Below are 14,416 nucleotides of genomic sequence, written 5' to 3'. Positions count from 1 at the left end.
TTTTTGCATAAAAACTAATAAAAATATACTAAAAAGTAGCTAGATCCTACTAAAAACTATATGAAAATACCCCCAAAAAGCGTATAAAATATCCGCTCATCAGCTACCTTCTCCGTCAATGGCGCTCTTCCTTCCAACAAAGAGGCATCCTCCATGAGCGCTGCGTCCATCTCTCGTGCACACTAGGTCTGGAGTATCACGACCCGTTTCCTTCAATGGGAACCGGCCCGAACAATCCCCCAAGGGCCTGCGAACCGCATCCTCTTGCTCCTTGAGTGCTGGGCCCAAATTTTCTGGTCTGTCCCCATGGTTTCTAATGTTGCAGATGGCCCAATTATTTTCTAAGCAAGTGTGTTTTTGTTTTGCTTTTGTGGACCCCTTCCTCAGCCCAATTAGGTTACATGTTACTGTTCTCTCTGAATCTTCCTCATAAAGCATAACAGTATTTTTTCCCAAATCATGCAAACCATGATTATCATCAGTTAATGCTTGATCCGTTTCGATTTCCCCGCGATTACGATACGCACAGCCATTACTCCATTCATTTAAAATTGTGTTTGTAATTACAATTCTGCCCTTGTCTTCTTCCTTACTCCGTGGAATCATCAACAGCTGCTCTTCATCCTGGATTCCTTCATGCAATGACCCTGCTTCAAACTTCTGCATTATATCCCTACCGGCACTATTACTTTTGCTATCAGAGTTTCTTTGTACACTTGCCCTTTCATCCTCAAATTTTCCGGGTGCAAATCAAATTACACGCCTCATGTCCAACCTCCTTCACCAGAATATCAAAGCCTCCCGTACCAACTGTGACGTGAACCCATTCTTGAATCACATCCATTACACAGATGTCAATCTGTACACGACCTATAGTGAAAGAACTACATTCTTCCGTGTCTCTGGCACATCCAACGACTTCACCCCATTGGCCTCCTATCGTTCTAAAAGTGTTAACTGACCAAGCATGCAGCGGGACCCCAAAGCACTCCAGCCACACCCTTCGAGTTTCACTATGTTCTGACTCTTCCCATCGCCACACTCTATGGAACAACTGTAAGAGACTATTCATGTTAAAGGTGTAAGCGTTGTCAGCATGCCGAACACTATCAAAAGTCAGAAGTGCTTTGTATGCGCCCAACATTAGGCATATTCTTCTTGATCATTTCCTTTAAAGAAGCAAAGTTGATTGCTTTTGTCGTGACCCCGACGAGGCTCCTCTGCAGCCATTCCAAATTCTCTGTTGCCACTGCTACTTTCACTTTCTTTGTCCATCCATTTCCATGCGAGTCTTTGTCGATTTTCTTCTTCCGTATCTCATTTCCAGGTGACTCAGTATCATTCTGATCAACTTTCCTATGTGGCTTCCAGGTAGCGATTTGTCGCTTGTCCCCCTCTGCACTTCTATTGCTTCTTGTTGCTGCTCCCGACAATCTTCTGTATTTAGCCTCTTCCACGAACACTATCTTCCCTCTCAGTCTTTGGCGATTCATTTCTGCGATAGCTTTCAATGCCCCTCCTTTCGTTGTGTACCGCACGAATGCGATCATGTATATATTTCCACTTTTCTGTTTCCGTGATAGATATATATATATATATATATATATATCATTGATTCGTCCCGTCCAGCTGAATAAATGAAATAACTCTCTCTTTGATATGTCATGCGGAAGATTACTCACAAAAACAAAGAAGGATTCATTCTCTAGCCGCCAATACTCTTCTCGAATCCAAACCCTTGGATCCTTGTCATGTTCCCTATGCCTACCCCTCCCAGTGTTTCCCACCCCCTCTCTCTCTCTCTCATTCTCTCATTCTCTCATTTTCTCATAAACAAGAATTAATGAGTATGTCATTATACAAAAGAAGAGTGAACTACCAACCCAGCCCCTAACCATTTTGCAGAATGACAAAGCAACCCCTGATAAATATTGTAATCCAGTTCGGTCCCTGTCCCATGCCTCCGTCACACAAGCCGGTCCTTGAGGGTGAATCTCCGGCTAGAATGAACGGAAAACGCTGAGCTGGCACGGTGAGCGTGTGTGAGCTGGCTGACGTGGACGATCGCTGCATACGTGGAGTACTAAAATGGTTAGGGGGTTAGTTGTCTGAGTCCACGTCAACATAAAACGTGGTCGTTTTGATGGGAGGTGCCAAAAATGTTTAATTCATAGTGTGCCATTCCATAAAAACCCTTCATTTATGCTTCAGAATCACCAGTAAACCCTAGGAGAGAACGTTTTTCACCTTCGTGACCATTGTTAACCTTGGGGAGTTAGAAAGTCGTGTTGACGTTGTTACTGGGGTGGGCATTGACGAAGTTGACATCGTTGTCGTTAACGGAGGTTGACGGTGCACTGACGGCGATTGGAGGAGTTGACTGACGGTGCTTGTGACAGTCTAGGTAAGCCCCTTTCTCCGTGGACCTCCTTGTTTCTTCTGCTTTATGTGGTCCGATTAACTCACTTTGACACACCACCATTGAGCTTTACAACTCAGTTGCCCTGAATAAAGAAAACATGAAACTTGATTAAGAAATGTCCAACGTGATTAATCAGGGTTGATTATGTATTATTTTAAGCACACATTAGAGAAAGTTAGAAATAGATTCCACTAGTTTTGACTGTTGTGAATTTAGGAAAAAATGATTCTGAGATTGTTATGCATGTTTATTTTTTTTGTAGATGTCTGAATATTTAATTACTCCGGTGTTTCACCATGGGGGGAGATTTCAGAATGATTCTGAGGGAGGTCTGTGCTACAGGCATGGGAAAGTGAAGAGGTTTCCCCCGCTGGACCTGGATTATGTCAACTTTTTTGACCTGGTGACATTGTTTAAGGAGTTGGGATATACAGGGTATAAAGAGATGTTTTGGCTAGACATGAGAGCACCCAACATGGAGGTTGGTCTTCATGCTATGAAGGGGGATATGGAGATTAACCAGATGAGGGAAAATAAGCTTATGAACAGGGACACTGATGAATTACATATTTATTTTGAACACGAAGTAGATGTGGCTGAAGTAATGGAGGATGGTGTGGACCTTGGTACTATTGTGGTGAGTTCATCATCGTCATCCTCCGATGATGGATATGAGACAACAGAGGATGAGCCTTATAAGCCTCCTCCTCCTGGGTATGAGACAGATGACAGCAGCAGTGAAGAAGGGGTAAGAGCAAATAAAAAAAAGAGGGTGCCAAAGAAATCATTGTCAGGTAAAAGAAAAGTGGATGAAGAGGCTGGTGGTTATGAGACAGATGACAAGGGTAGTGATGAAGAACTTAGGACCACAGATGGTGAAGGGAGAAAAGGAGGCTCAGCTAAGAAGAAGGTTGGGGGTAATAAGGCTTCTTCATCTGCTAAGAAGAAGACATCTAAAAAGTATTCAGGTGTGAGAAGAAGACATATACTTAGGGATGGGCTGCATGATGGATCAATGAAAGGCCATAATTCTGGGCCTGGGCCCAATGTTGGGGGCCCAAGAAGAGGTCAGAAACCAACCCCTGTAGGAGGGACAAAGGGTACTGGCAAAAATAACCTGGGGGAAGGGGTTCATCAGTCTGGCTCGGTTCCTACTAATGTGGAGATGGATAGTGATTATGAAAAGCCATATGAGTATGAGAGTGAGGCCTTCAACAGTCCAATCTCTTCAGAGGACGAGGATAAGACAGCGTATGATCCATTTGATGAAGATTCTGAATATGGTGAGGTTGAATTCAAGGTTGGACAGTTGTTTCCAACGCTTGAGATTTTCAAAAAGGCACTAAAAGACTACTTTGTGCATGAGGGGAAGGACGTGTTATACATTAAGAATGAGAAGCATAGAGTGAGGGCAGCATGTGCAGCTGATAAATGTCCTTGGTTGATTTATATTTCTTGGAATTCTGCCAGTAGATGCTTCCAGGTGAAGACCTTAATTGATGAGCATTCTTGTGCTCGGGACTATGGTAGTAACATGGCTGACCGTCAATGGGTGGCGTCTAAGCTTATTAAAAAACTTCTCATTCAACCCGACATGAAGCCAAGACATGCAACGGAGCATATGATAGAAGAATACAACATCCAGCTGAACCCAAGAATGATTGTTATGGCCCTTAAAGTTGCTAGGGAAGTTGTTATTGGTAATGCAAGGGACCAATATGAAAAAGTGCATGATTATCTGAATGAACTGCATAGGAGTAATCCGGGCACAACAGCATTAGTGGAGACAATTCCCCAGCCAGTTTCTTTTCCACTTTTTGATAGGTTGTATGTAAGTCTGAATGCATCTAAGAAGGGGTTTAAAGAGGGTTGCAGACCTCTAATCGGCTTAGACGGATGCTTTCTGAAAGGGTACTATGGCGGCCAGCTCTTAAGTGCGGTTGGGCAAGATGCCAATAACCACTTCTTCGTCATTGCATTTGCAGTTGTCCCTAACGAATGCAGAGACACATGGAAATGGTTCTTGACACTCTTACAGGAGGACTTGGGAGAAGTGACACAGTTTGGCTGGAATTTCATTTCGGACCAGCAAAAGGTAACATGTGTATATTAAGTATGTTAATTTTAGTGTTGAACTATGTTGATGGTTGGTTCTCATTTGTTTATTAATTTATGTGTATGATGCTTGAAGGGTTTGGAGCTGGCTATAAAAGAAGTTATGCCTAATGCACACCACAGGAACTGTGTGCTTCATATCTGGAAGAATTTTATAAAGCATTTCAAGGATCAGCAAACAAAGAATCTGGTATGGGAATGTGCACGATGCACCACTTTCTAGGAGTTCAACACTGCAATGGAAAAATGAAGAAAGTTAACACTGGAGCTTGGGAGTATCTTCAAAGGTTTAAGCCTGCAGTGTGGACTAAGGCTTACTTCAGCCATGGTCCTAAAGTTGACAACATCACAAACAACATGTGCGAGGTATGGAATGCGAAAATTGTCGAATACCGTGGGAAACCAATTCTTACGATGTGTGAGGACTTACGTTGCTACCTGATGAGAAAAATGGCCACACATAAAAGAAAGTTGGAGGCTTGTTCTGGTGTATTGGCCCCTGTGCAACAGAAAAAATTGGATGAAATTATTAAGCCTAGTGCCAATAAGTGGAGAGCAATTTGGGCCGGAAATAGCGACAGAGTTCTGTTTGAGGTGCATAGGGGAAACCATAAGGTGGGGGTAAATCTGCAGCAGAGAACATGTACCTACAACGTATGGCAACTCACAGGTAACTCTATGTCCAAGCTCATTACCTTTTCGTCTTGTACACCTGATTATTGTCATAGTAAACCTTGTACTTTGCTTCATGAATGCCTTGCAGGCATGCGGTAGCAGCCATGTACAAGATTGGCTTGAAGCCAGAGGATTTTGTACATAAATGGCTGACAATGGAGTCCATTAGGGCCACGTACAAACATTGCATCAACCCTGTGAACAGTGAGGAGTACTGGATTTCATCTACTGCAGTACCATGTGATCCTCCACCAATAAAGAGACCTGCACACTGCCCAAAAATGAAAAGAAAAGTGGATCCAGTTGAGAAAGAAATGCACCCAAACAAGACAAAGAAGACTTTTGAAGTCACATGCAGTAAGTGTGGCAAAACTGGGCATTACTACAAGACCTGCAAAAATCAAGCTAAGGACCCAAACTGGACACCAATGACCAAGAAAGAGAGAAGGTCTGCTAAGTTGCAGATTGTAGTCACCAATGTCCCCAGCCAGAACACACCTCAGGTAACTTGGGGTTCGATATGTCATATGATAGACATGGTCAGGGTCTTAAGTGTCTGATTTTCTATTGGTCAGGGTTCGATTTGTCTTATTTAACTATTGCATCTCCATTTCATTAGGATCAGGCACAACAGGGCACTAGTGCAGATGCACCTCAAACTGATCCATTGGTAAATATTCTTTTCAAACACATTCCTATTGCTAATTTTTGTTAACTGATTGGTAAGTTCTTGGTCTAGGCAAAAGCAAAGAAAAATAAGAAAAAACAACCTAAAGCGATTGGAAGGTCTAATCCTTCACTTACTCAAGAACATATGGATGAGATACCCCTCTCACAAACTGCACCACAAGCAGAAGAGGTACTATTCTCTGAAAAATATAACTTATCTTTATTCAATATTTTCTCAGTGCATAACTGCCTTCTTTTACTGTTTCAGTATGCATCAGATACAATCAACTTGAATCACATGCCACCACACCAGCCCATCTTTACTGAACAGGTGAACCAATTGCAAAGGAGGAAGCACCCTATTGTAAGGCCCCCAGTGCCTCCCACATCAGCTCCACCAATGATTAACCAATCTGCCCAACCAGAAATGGGGGTCAGGCCTTCTGCTCCACCAATGGAAAACCAATTTGCTCAATCACCAATGGGGATCAGGCCTTCTTTTCCACCAACACCAAACAGCATATCCACGGAGACAATGCAAGCAGCAAGTTCTGTGACTGCTTCAAGGCTTTTCAAGTTTATTCCAACTCCTGGGTTCATTCCACCAAGAAAGAAATAATCGATGCAGGGATATGAGAAGCTCATTTCATATGTTTTGTGTGTTATTTTTGTGTTAATTTGGATTTGTTTTGGCCAGTTTAGACCCTAGGTGGAAAACTGAAATCTTATGTCTTATCCTTATTTTGTAAGGGGTTATATGCTGCCCCTGAATACTAGTTGCTACATTTTCAGAACCTTTTTTTTTTGTGTTGCTTCTTTAGTGAATGAATCTATTATAATATATGAATTATGTTTGCTTTTCGTAAGTCTATTCTCAGCTTCATATGTCCACAATAACAATAATAACATTAAACAATATCTGTGTTTGATTATCTCCAAATCAAATATCATAACTTCATAACAGTCTTAACATCAATGGTCATTGACATCCTCTAACTTAATGTCCTAACAAAGTTTGCAACTATAACTCCACAGAAAAATGCAACAACTGTTGCACCCCTAAAACACCTATGCTCACTATGCACATGTTTGCATCTCTTAACTTGCAATTCTAAAGCATGTATTGTATGCTCCAACTCCCTCACTTTTCCACCAAGCATCTCAGCTGCAGCCACGTGCTGATCTTCGAGTTGCTTGCCACTATCAAAACCAAGCGATTTCGAGCCTTCAAAATCCAACAACGCCACGAAATCATCGAGCCATGCAAAGTATTTGCAGTGTGACCCTGAACTCTGCAATATTGATAAATAATGGTAAGAACATGTTACCAGAGGCCACATCAAACGAACTTAATTAAAAATTCAAATCACCTTAAAATTGGGACATCCATAAAACAACCGATTAGGGTTAAGCTCCGTCGAAGATAGGAACAGAATTGCATGAGTTCCACAATAGCACCGCGGAGCATTGAACTTCTTCTTCTTCATCGTCTTCCGCGGTCCAACACTACCAGAAGAACCGGTGGTTGCACTTCTGCTTTCGTCGTTGACTACGTCTCTTCCAATTTCGTGAACGGACATTGAAGTGAGATCTCTCATGATGCTCATGGCGAATTAGGGTTCCACAAATTAGTCACAAAGAGGGGGACGAATACCCACAACGAATAAGAAGGCTCCTCCCATCAAAACGACCACGTTTTATGTTGACGTGGACTCAGACAACTAACCCCCTAACCATTTTAGTACTCCACGTATGCAGGGATCGTCCACGTCAGCCAGCTCACACACGCTCACCGTGCCAGCTCAGCGTTTTCCGTTCATTCTAGCCGGAGATTCACCCTCAAGGACCGGCTTGTGTGACGGAGGCATGGGACAGGGACCGAACTGGATTACAATATTTATCAGGGGTTGCTTTGTCATTCTGCGAAATGGTCAGGGACCGGGTTGGTAGTTCACTCTACAAAAGAAAGGAAAAAAATTAAAATAAAATACTTAAAATATTAAAGATCAAATTAAAATTTGACTCAAATATTGATCATCAAAATAATACTTTACATTTTATTATAAGAATGTCAACAAATGTAAACAAAAAATTTCAATGTATTTAACTTAATGTAGTTTGTTTTTATACTTTTAAAAATACGTTGACCTTTTTTTTGGCATGTATATGAGAGGAGAAAAACATCTCTAAAGAAAAATTTTGAAAAGTAATAAAATAAAAATTAATTATCATTAAATTTATAATTTTTATTATGTATAAATCTTACCATCATAAAGTTGATTAAATTTTCAATTTTTTGCTAAGTTGGTTGATCCAGACGGGAGAATTGAGCTTGTCTGTATTTTATCATATTCTATAAGTTTTTCTGTTATGATGGATGAATTTGTTGTGTACCAAAAAGACAAAATTGAAGATTTATTTTTAAGAATAATTAACGAGTGAGATAAAGGAAGTACTTAAAGTCAAATTAAGCCTAAAAGTATCCAGCTATTGAACTTTTTCTTTTTTCCGTAATAATTTCCTAATAAGGGCCTTCATATTTGGTTGTCAAATTATCCAATATAATTATTTTCTATAGATTTAATATTTAATATTTACATCAATTGTGGGTTTAAAAAATTTTGTATTTGGTTAATGAATGCTTTTACGACTTGTTCAGAAAAAAAAAATCACTGAAAAATAATTTTTTTATATTTATAATATATTTTTAATATATTAAATACACTAAATATATAAAAATGATTATTCTTAGAAAAAAATATTAAGAGACTATCATAATTTATTATTTTAGTCATTATTTAATTATTAATTCAATTTTTTTAGTTAGTTTCTTTAATTTAGTAATCAAACTACATATTTTATTCTATATTTTAAATATTAATAATTAACTGATAGATAAAAATAATAAATTCTGATAACTTTTTAAATTTTTTTTTTTTAGAATTTTTAACAAATATCTTTTAATTAAGGTTTAATTATTTTGTCCCTAAAATTATTTTGCTGAATTTTTAATTAGGTCTCTATATTTTTATCTTTTTGATTGAGTCTCTATATTATATCAGATTTTATAATTAAATTTTTACTATATAAAAATGTTGAAATTAATAGAATATTCGGTTAAACAAAATAAATATACTTAATATTTGACTGAATATTTTATATAATTTAACATAATATTCTATTAAATTTTTTATCATAATAAAAATTTAATTACAAAAATTAATATGATATAAAAATTTAATTAAAAAAATTATAAAAATTTAATTAAAAATTCGATTAAACTATAAAATCCAACCTAATAAATAAACCTTTAGTTAATTCTAATTTTTTTCCCCTATAAAAAGGCCATAATAAGCAATGTGAAAACCAAGACAATGTCATAATAGTGTCCCAACTCCCAACACGCATTCTCAAAAGACAAAGCACATCATTAATTTTGTTTGTGTTAGAAATCAGTAAGAAATACTTAAAAGAAAATAAATGTGAATTTTGTTTTTTTCAAGTGTGAGTAAAACGTAAGAAAGAAAAGAAAACCAAGCGAAGAGTTTGTCAAAAACTCACAAATAAAAAGAAGAAATCAAATATCCTTTAAATCATTGGTAAAGAAACAACAATTCATCACATAAGTGCAAATTTAATTACTACGATATATTAGAATTCCTGCCACAGATAATTCATAAGCATTTTTTAACAGATAATTCATATATTAAATGTAACTATGTAAGTGAAAAGAATGTGACTAAATTGGAGTCAGTTATATAAAAGTAAGCTCAACTTTTAAACAAATAATTGGAGTTTAAATTTTAGAAAAAATATTTAATTTCTAGTTAATAGTTGGTTAAACTTTTTCTATTTATCTATCTTTAGTTTGTTAAAAGGGAAAAAAATAATTTTATGGTAAATCAATTACTTTAACCTTTTCTTGTTGTCTAAGAAAAAATGTCCTAATAGCTAATACTAGTAAGAGAATCAAGTACAGCCTGCGTACCTAAACTTTTGTTCTTCCAAAAAATAAATAAAAGATAAATAACTATTGTTTTAATCCATAATTCATAATAAATATACCATAACTAAATAAAATAAATTTTATATTTTATGAAAAATAACATTTGTTACAAAAATAACACTAATTTCATTTAAAATAAAATTTTAACATTTTAACTATTCATAATTAAAAATTATATTTAATAATAAATAAATTTATGATTTTTTTTTTTAATTTTTATGAATAAAAATAATAATTTATTTTAAAAGTATGCAGAAGAAGCTGAGAAGGGAAGGGATCATAAAATATAACGGACGAGGGAATGACAAGAGAAGCAGGGGGCGCAGTACGCCACAGAGGCTTGTCTGTTGTCTCCTTCGCTGTGATCTTCAACCTTTTTAATTTCTTTTTCTCTTTTTATTTTTGACGGGTGTTCAGTGTTCACTCATCACTGTGATCTTGAACCTGAACAAATAACACTATAACAGCACCTCCCACCCAAAAAAAAAAGATCTCTCTGTTCGCCTCTCCTTGTCCGTGTCCGTGACCGTCACCGTCACCGTTACCGTCACCGTCATCCCCGCTCTTTCACTAACTCACTCAAAATCAATAAATTACTTAGTAGCAACCACCAACACTCCCTCATTCAGTCTCTTCAAGTTTCATTCATAATTCTAATTATTATATTATTCCTAAACACTTGAATGAGAAACAAGAAATCGTTAGAATTGAAATAATTGTAATAATAATAACAATGGAAGGTCCTGTCATCAACGAGTCCACATTCTCCTCCGCCAACCCTTCCTCTTACTCTCTCTCTGAGATTTGGCCCGCCACCGCAACCACCTTCACTCCCATCCACAACCATAAGAGGAAGGAATCATCCCCCTCCTCCTCCACCACCACCGCCACCGCCAATCACTTGGTTTGCCTTCTCTCTTTCATATGTAACTGTATGCTATTTGCAGTTATTGTTATGCTGAGCTGGATTATAGTTGGTTAGTTAGTTAGTTAGTTACAGTTAACAACAAACTATTCTTACCAGCTGAGCTAACTAATTGATTGCTTACTTACTTACTCACTCTGTTTTGGAAACTGAATTTCGTGTTCTGGTTTGGAGCAGAATGATTCGTACGGCAATAAGCATAGGAAACTGGAAGGATCCTTCCAGGAGGAAAACCGTGCTGGCGATTCAAAAGCCGTGGTAGGTGCCAGTTTAGTTGCCGGTAACAAGTTAGCTCGGGAAGGTGGTGGTGGCGGCGGAGGCGGCGGCGCTGCTAAGCCTTCTTGTGAGCAACCGCCTAAACAAGACTACATCCATGTGAGAGCCAGGAGAGGCCAGGCTACCGATAGCCACAGTCTCGCTGAGAGAGTATATATTTTTTTTTCTTTTCGAACTTTCTTTCCTCTGTTTCTAAATGAGCTTTGCTTGTATGAGAAGTATTCGAATTCTTTTTTTCTCTTTTCATATATATATGTATGTTTGTTTATGTTTGTTGCTTGTTAAGGAGCATATTGCTTATGATAACAAGTTTTTTGCAGGCCAGGAGAGAAAAGATTAGTGAGAGGATGAAAATTCTTCAAGATTTAGTCCCTGGATGTAACAAGGTAATAATCTTATCTGTTGGATCAGTGATATATTATTGTTGCTATATAATTTAGATTTTGATTTAATTGAATATTTATCTTTGTTCTGTTTTGTTTTGTTCAGGTAATTGGCAAAGCACTTGTGTTAGATGAGATAATCAATTACATACAGTCGCTGCAGCGTCAGGTTGAGGTAGATCTCTTTGTTTCGTCTGTCATGATGGAGCACTACCCATTGATATTATCTTTCGTTTGTACCAATGAATTTAATTCTGAGCAATATATCTTGATTTTTGCAGTTCCTTTCAATGAAGCTTGAAGCAGTTAATTCAAGATTGAACATGAATTCTGTTGTTGAATGTTTTCCTTCAAAAGACGTAAGGCCATCATTTTTTTACCTTAATCCGCTTGGCTTAGATAAATGTTTAAGCAAAATTCAATATAAAGTTCTATATACTATGACATTCTTAAACCAAAATGATTAATTTTGTAGAAAACTAATCTTAATTGACGAAAGTCAGAGCTTGCAAGTAGGAGGTGTGTTACTGTGTAACTACTAACAGGCTAACAAACTAGATGTTTTATACATAGATAACTAAGATAAGGAAACAAGAATACAATAGAATGCACACAGTTGATATTGTCCGAAAATAATAGTAAACAAGCTAATAAGGTTGATGAAATTGAGAAAACATGGCCGAACCCATTTTTGAACCAATGAAAATGAATAAGAAAATTTTGGAAAGGAAGAAAACTGGGATGCAGGGTTGCTTGATAAATATGACACCAATATTTTGAATGTCTGGTTTGAATGGTTTGTGGAAATCTTCAGGACCTTGCAAACCTTTCTTTGTTGCCTAAATATGAATTAAAAGGGGCTTAACAAAAGAACAAGCTAGATTGTTTGTGAATCTGTGGATCCAGATTCATCTGATCAAGTTAATTGTTATGTAGATTGATTCCATGTAAACATGGTTAAACCAGTTACTTAACTAGTCAAGGGACTGATTCCATGTTTAATTGTTGAACTGTGGCAGCCTCACCCTTGCTGTGCTATTAATTTTGATTAATACTAATTGATTTAGTTTTGATGATGACATTTTTTTTCCCTTCTAAATTTGCAATATTATTATTCAGGAGAGCCGCATTCCAAGAGTTTACGTTTGACATCCCATGTATTTGTAATTCTGTTCATGTATATATGTATATCTTGGTAAAACATTTATATCTAGTTTGCGGTTTTGTGTAGAGTTTCTCATATTTTTCAATCCTTAACCTTATCGTACAGCCTATGTAGTTATATTATCACTTGTATGCATGTGGCTGATAGGATTTTATAGAAATATGAACTTAAGCATTTGAAGTGGAAAGCAATGCTGATTTAATGGGGCTGATAGAATTGTCATAGGAATATGAGCTTTAACATGATGGAGAAGTGGAAAGCCTCCCTAAACTTAACTTGCAACTCCCACACCAGAGACTCAATAAAAGCTAAAGCGCATTTCAGTATGTTGCTCTAGCAACAATTACTGGGCTTCTCATGTATGGAAGAATTTTTTTTCCTCTTTAAAACACAAAAAGGAACCTCAAAGCAGCAATATTTTCATTATTAGCTGAGTAAAAAAACTTAGTTGGACCATTTGATTGTTTGAAATGGTCCCAATTTGTGTTCGCATGTGTCTGTATTGAGATCCTTTTAAATACCTAGTGGGAAACCATATCTTAAAAGCTAGCTATTAAGAGAAACAACCATTTTCTTTAAATACAACCTTAAGCTTCCCATGCGGTTGTGGGACTTTGGGCACTTCAGAATACCCAAGTCCCTAACAGATTCTCAATATCATTCTTTTTCTTTTTGGTTTTATTAATTATTATTGTTATTATTATAATTATAATTAATATTTATTATGTTGGGCTGTTGGCTGTGTATGTGTTGAATTTTCCTTGTATTTCCTCTTTTTAGTAATAACTTGAACATACTTTTATGTGCAAAGTGACTTATTTGAGTTATGAGATGACTTAGCTAAGCAAATCCTAGTGCTATATCAATGAGCCCTCCGACCATCTTGAAAATTTGCAGGGTTCTCAAAGATAGAGATTCTCAATTAGGACATCATCTTCTTCACTCTGTGTATTGTTCTCTAGACCTAGAACATGTATCTACACCCTTTCTTGTTAGGACTGTTTATGTTCACAATATTGTGTTCTTAATAAGCTATTCTACAGGTTCAGGTTGGTAATCAGCCATTTGATATTGCCGGAATGATATTCGGATCACAAGCAACCAGGGGGTATGCACAGGGATCACAATCTGGATGGCTGCATATGCAATTAGGAGGTGATTTCGATAGAGTGGCATAATTTAAAGGAGATTCACTGGGAATGAGAGATCAAATAGTGTGGTTGGTTTTCCTTTTATCCATTTAACAACCCAGTCAATTGGTGCAGAGTGCCGTAGGTCTGTACGTCCATTCTCATAGTATGATGTCTTTTGTAGGAAGTGTATCTAATCTTCATGTGCACCATCTGATAGGCAACTCAAATAATCTTTAAGTGTGTATTGTTGTCTCAAATAATCTGATGTGAATGAGAGTAACTTCTCTTCTTATTTTCTATCAAAAAAAAAAAACTTCTCTTCTTTTTTGCTCCTTCAGGAGTTTAGGATGCATTAGCAGGCAGCCGTTTTTTCCATTGTTTTATAGTTATTTAATTATATTTGTAAGCATGGAGAATATTGAATTATTGATAGCAATTAATATAAAACTAATTAAGGAATTTTTTTTTTTTGGATAAAAGAAGAAATGACTATATTTTATGCGTGTAAAAGAAATTTTAAAAAATATCACTAATTGCAAAATTGAGAATGTACTTGTGGAGTTGTGGTGTAGTGAAAGTGCTTCGATGGCTTTATAGAACAGGATAGACATAGAATAGAAGAATAGAATAGAATGGTATAGACAGTA

At 36.9% G+C, this 14,416-nt stretch overlaps 3 protein-coding genes across 3 annotated transcripts; 2 read left to right on the top strand and 1 right to left on the bottom strand.

Annotated features, from left to right (window-relative positions):
• The first annotated feature begins 4,783 nt into the window (after positions 1-4,783).
• LOC148578147 (uncharacterized) lies at positions 4,784-6,500 on the top strand. Its single transcript, XM_088502975.1, has 5 exons — positions 4,784-5,207; positions 5,288-5,715; positions 5,832-5,882; positions 5,952-6,071; positions 6,150-6,500. The coding sequence occupies exons 1-5, from the start codon at positions 4,784-4,786 to the stop codon at positions 6,498-6,500; spliced, it is 1,374 nt and encodes a 457-aa protein (XP_088359101.1).
• Positions 6,501-6,873: 373 nt separating this feature from the next.
• LOC148578146 (uncharacterized) lies at positions 6,874-7,488 on the bottom strand. The gene is made up of 2 exons (XM_088501645.1): positions 7,252-7,488; positions 6,874-7,173 (listed from the first exon to the last, which is right to left on the bottom strand). Exons 1-2 carry the CDS (start codon positions 7,486-7,488, stop codon positions 6,874-6,876), a joined length of 537 nt encoding a protein of 178 aa, XP_088357771.1.
• Positions 7,489-10,140: 2,652 nt separating this feature from the next.
• Positions 10,141-14,229, top strand: LOC107633840 (transcription factor BHLH094). Its single transcript, XM_016337441.3, has 6 exons — positions 10,141-10,791; positions 10,990-11,238; positions 11,409-11,474; positions 11,578-11,646; positions 11,753-11,830; positions 13,680-14,229. Exons 1-6 carry the CDS (start codon positions 10,621-10,623, stop codon positions 13,812-13,814), a joined length of 768 nt encoding a protein of 255 aa, XP_016192927.1. The 5' UTR covers positions 10,141-10,620; the 3' UTR covers positions 13,815-14,229.
• Positions 14,230-14,416: the final 187 nt, after the last annotated feature.

The sequence above is a fragment of the Arachis ipaensis genome, chromosome B1 (assembly GCF_059453495.1).
Source record: "Arachis ipaensis isolate K30076 ecotype BB chromosome B1, ASM5945349v1, whole genome shotgun sequence".
Lineage (NCBI taxonomy): Eukaryota > Viridiplantae > Streptophyta > Magnoliopsida > Fabales > Fabaceae > Arachis > Arachis ipaensis.
The sequence above is the reverse complement of the archived record's forward strand: the minus strand, read 5'-3'. Positions and strand labels throughout refer to the sequence as shown.

What these genes read in the sequence shown, in the direction of transcription:
- LOC148578147 (XM_088502975.1), top strand. Translation starts at nt 4,784, where the DNA reads ATGAAGAAAGTTAACACTGGAGCTTGGGAGTATCTTCAAAGGTTTAAG. An exon ending in CCAGCCAGAACACACCTCAG is followed by an intron (nt 5,716 to 5,831) that starts GTAACTTGGGGT and finishes CCATTTCATTAG; the next exon opens with GATCAGGCACAACAGGGCAC. An exon ending in CTGCACCACAAGCAGAAGAG is followed by an intron (nt 6,072 to 6,149) that starts GTACTATTCTCT and finishes TTACTGTTTCAG; the next exon opens with TATGCATCAGATACAATCAA.
- LOC148578146 (XM_088501645.1), bottom strand. Translation starts at nt 7,488, where the DNA reads ATGAGCATCATGAGAGATCTCACTTCAATGTCCGTTCACGAAATTGGA. An exon ending in ATGGATGTCCCAATTTTAAG is followed by an intron (nt 7,174 to 7,251) that starts GTGATTTGAATT and finishes TCAATATTGCAG; the next exon opens with AGTTCAGGGTCACACTGCAA.
- LOC107633840 (XM_016337441.3), top strand. Translation starts at nt 10,621, where the DNA reads ATGGAAGGTCCTGTCATCAACGAGTCCACATTCTCCTCCGCCAACCCT. An exon ending in CCGCCACCGCCAATCACTTG is followed by an intron (nt 10,792 to 10,989) that starts GTTTGCCTTCTC and finishes GGTTTGGAGCAG; the next exon opens with AATGATTCGTACGGCAATAA. An exon ending in CGCTGCAGCGTCAGGTTGAG is followed by an intron (nt 11,647 to 11,752) that starts GTAGATCTCTTT and finishes TGATTTTTGCAG; the next exon opens with TTCCTTTCAATGAAGCTTGA.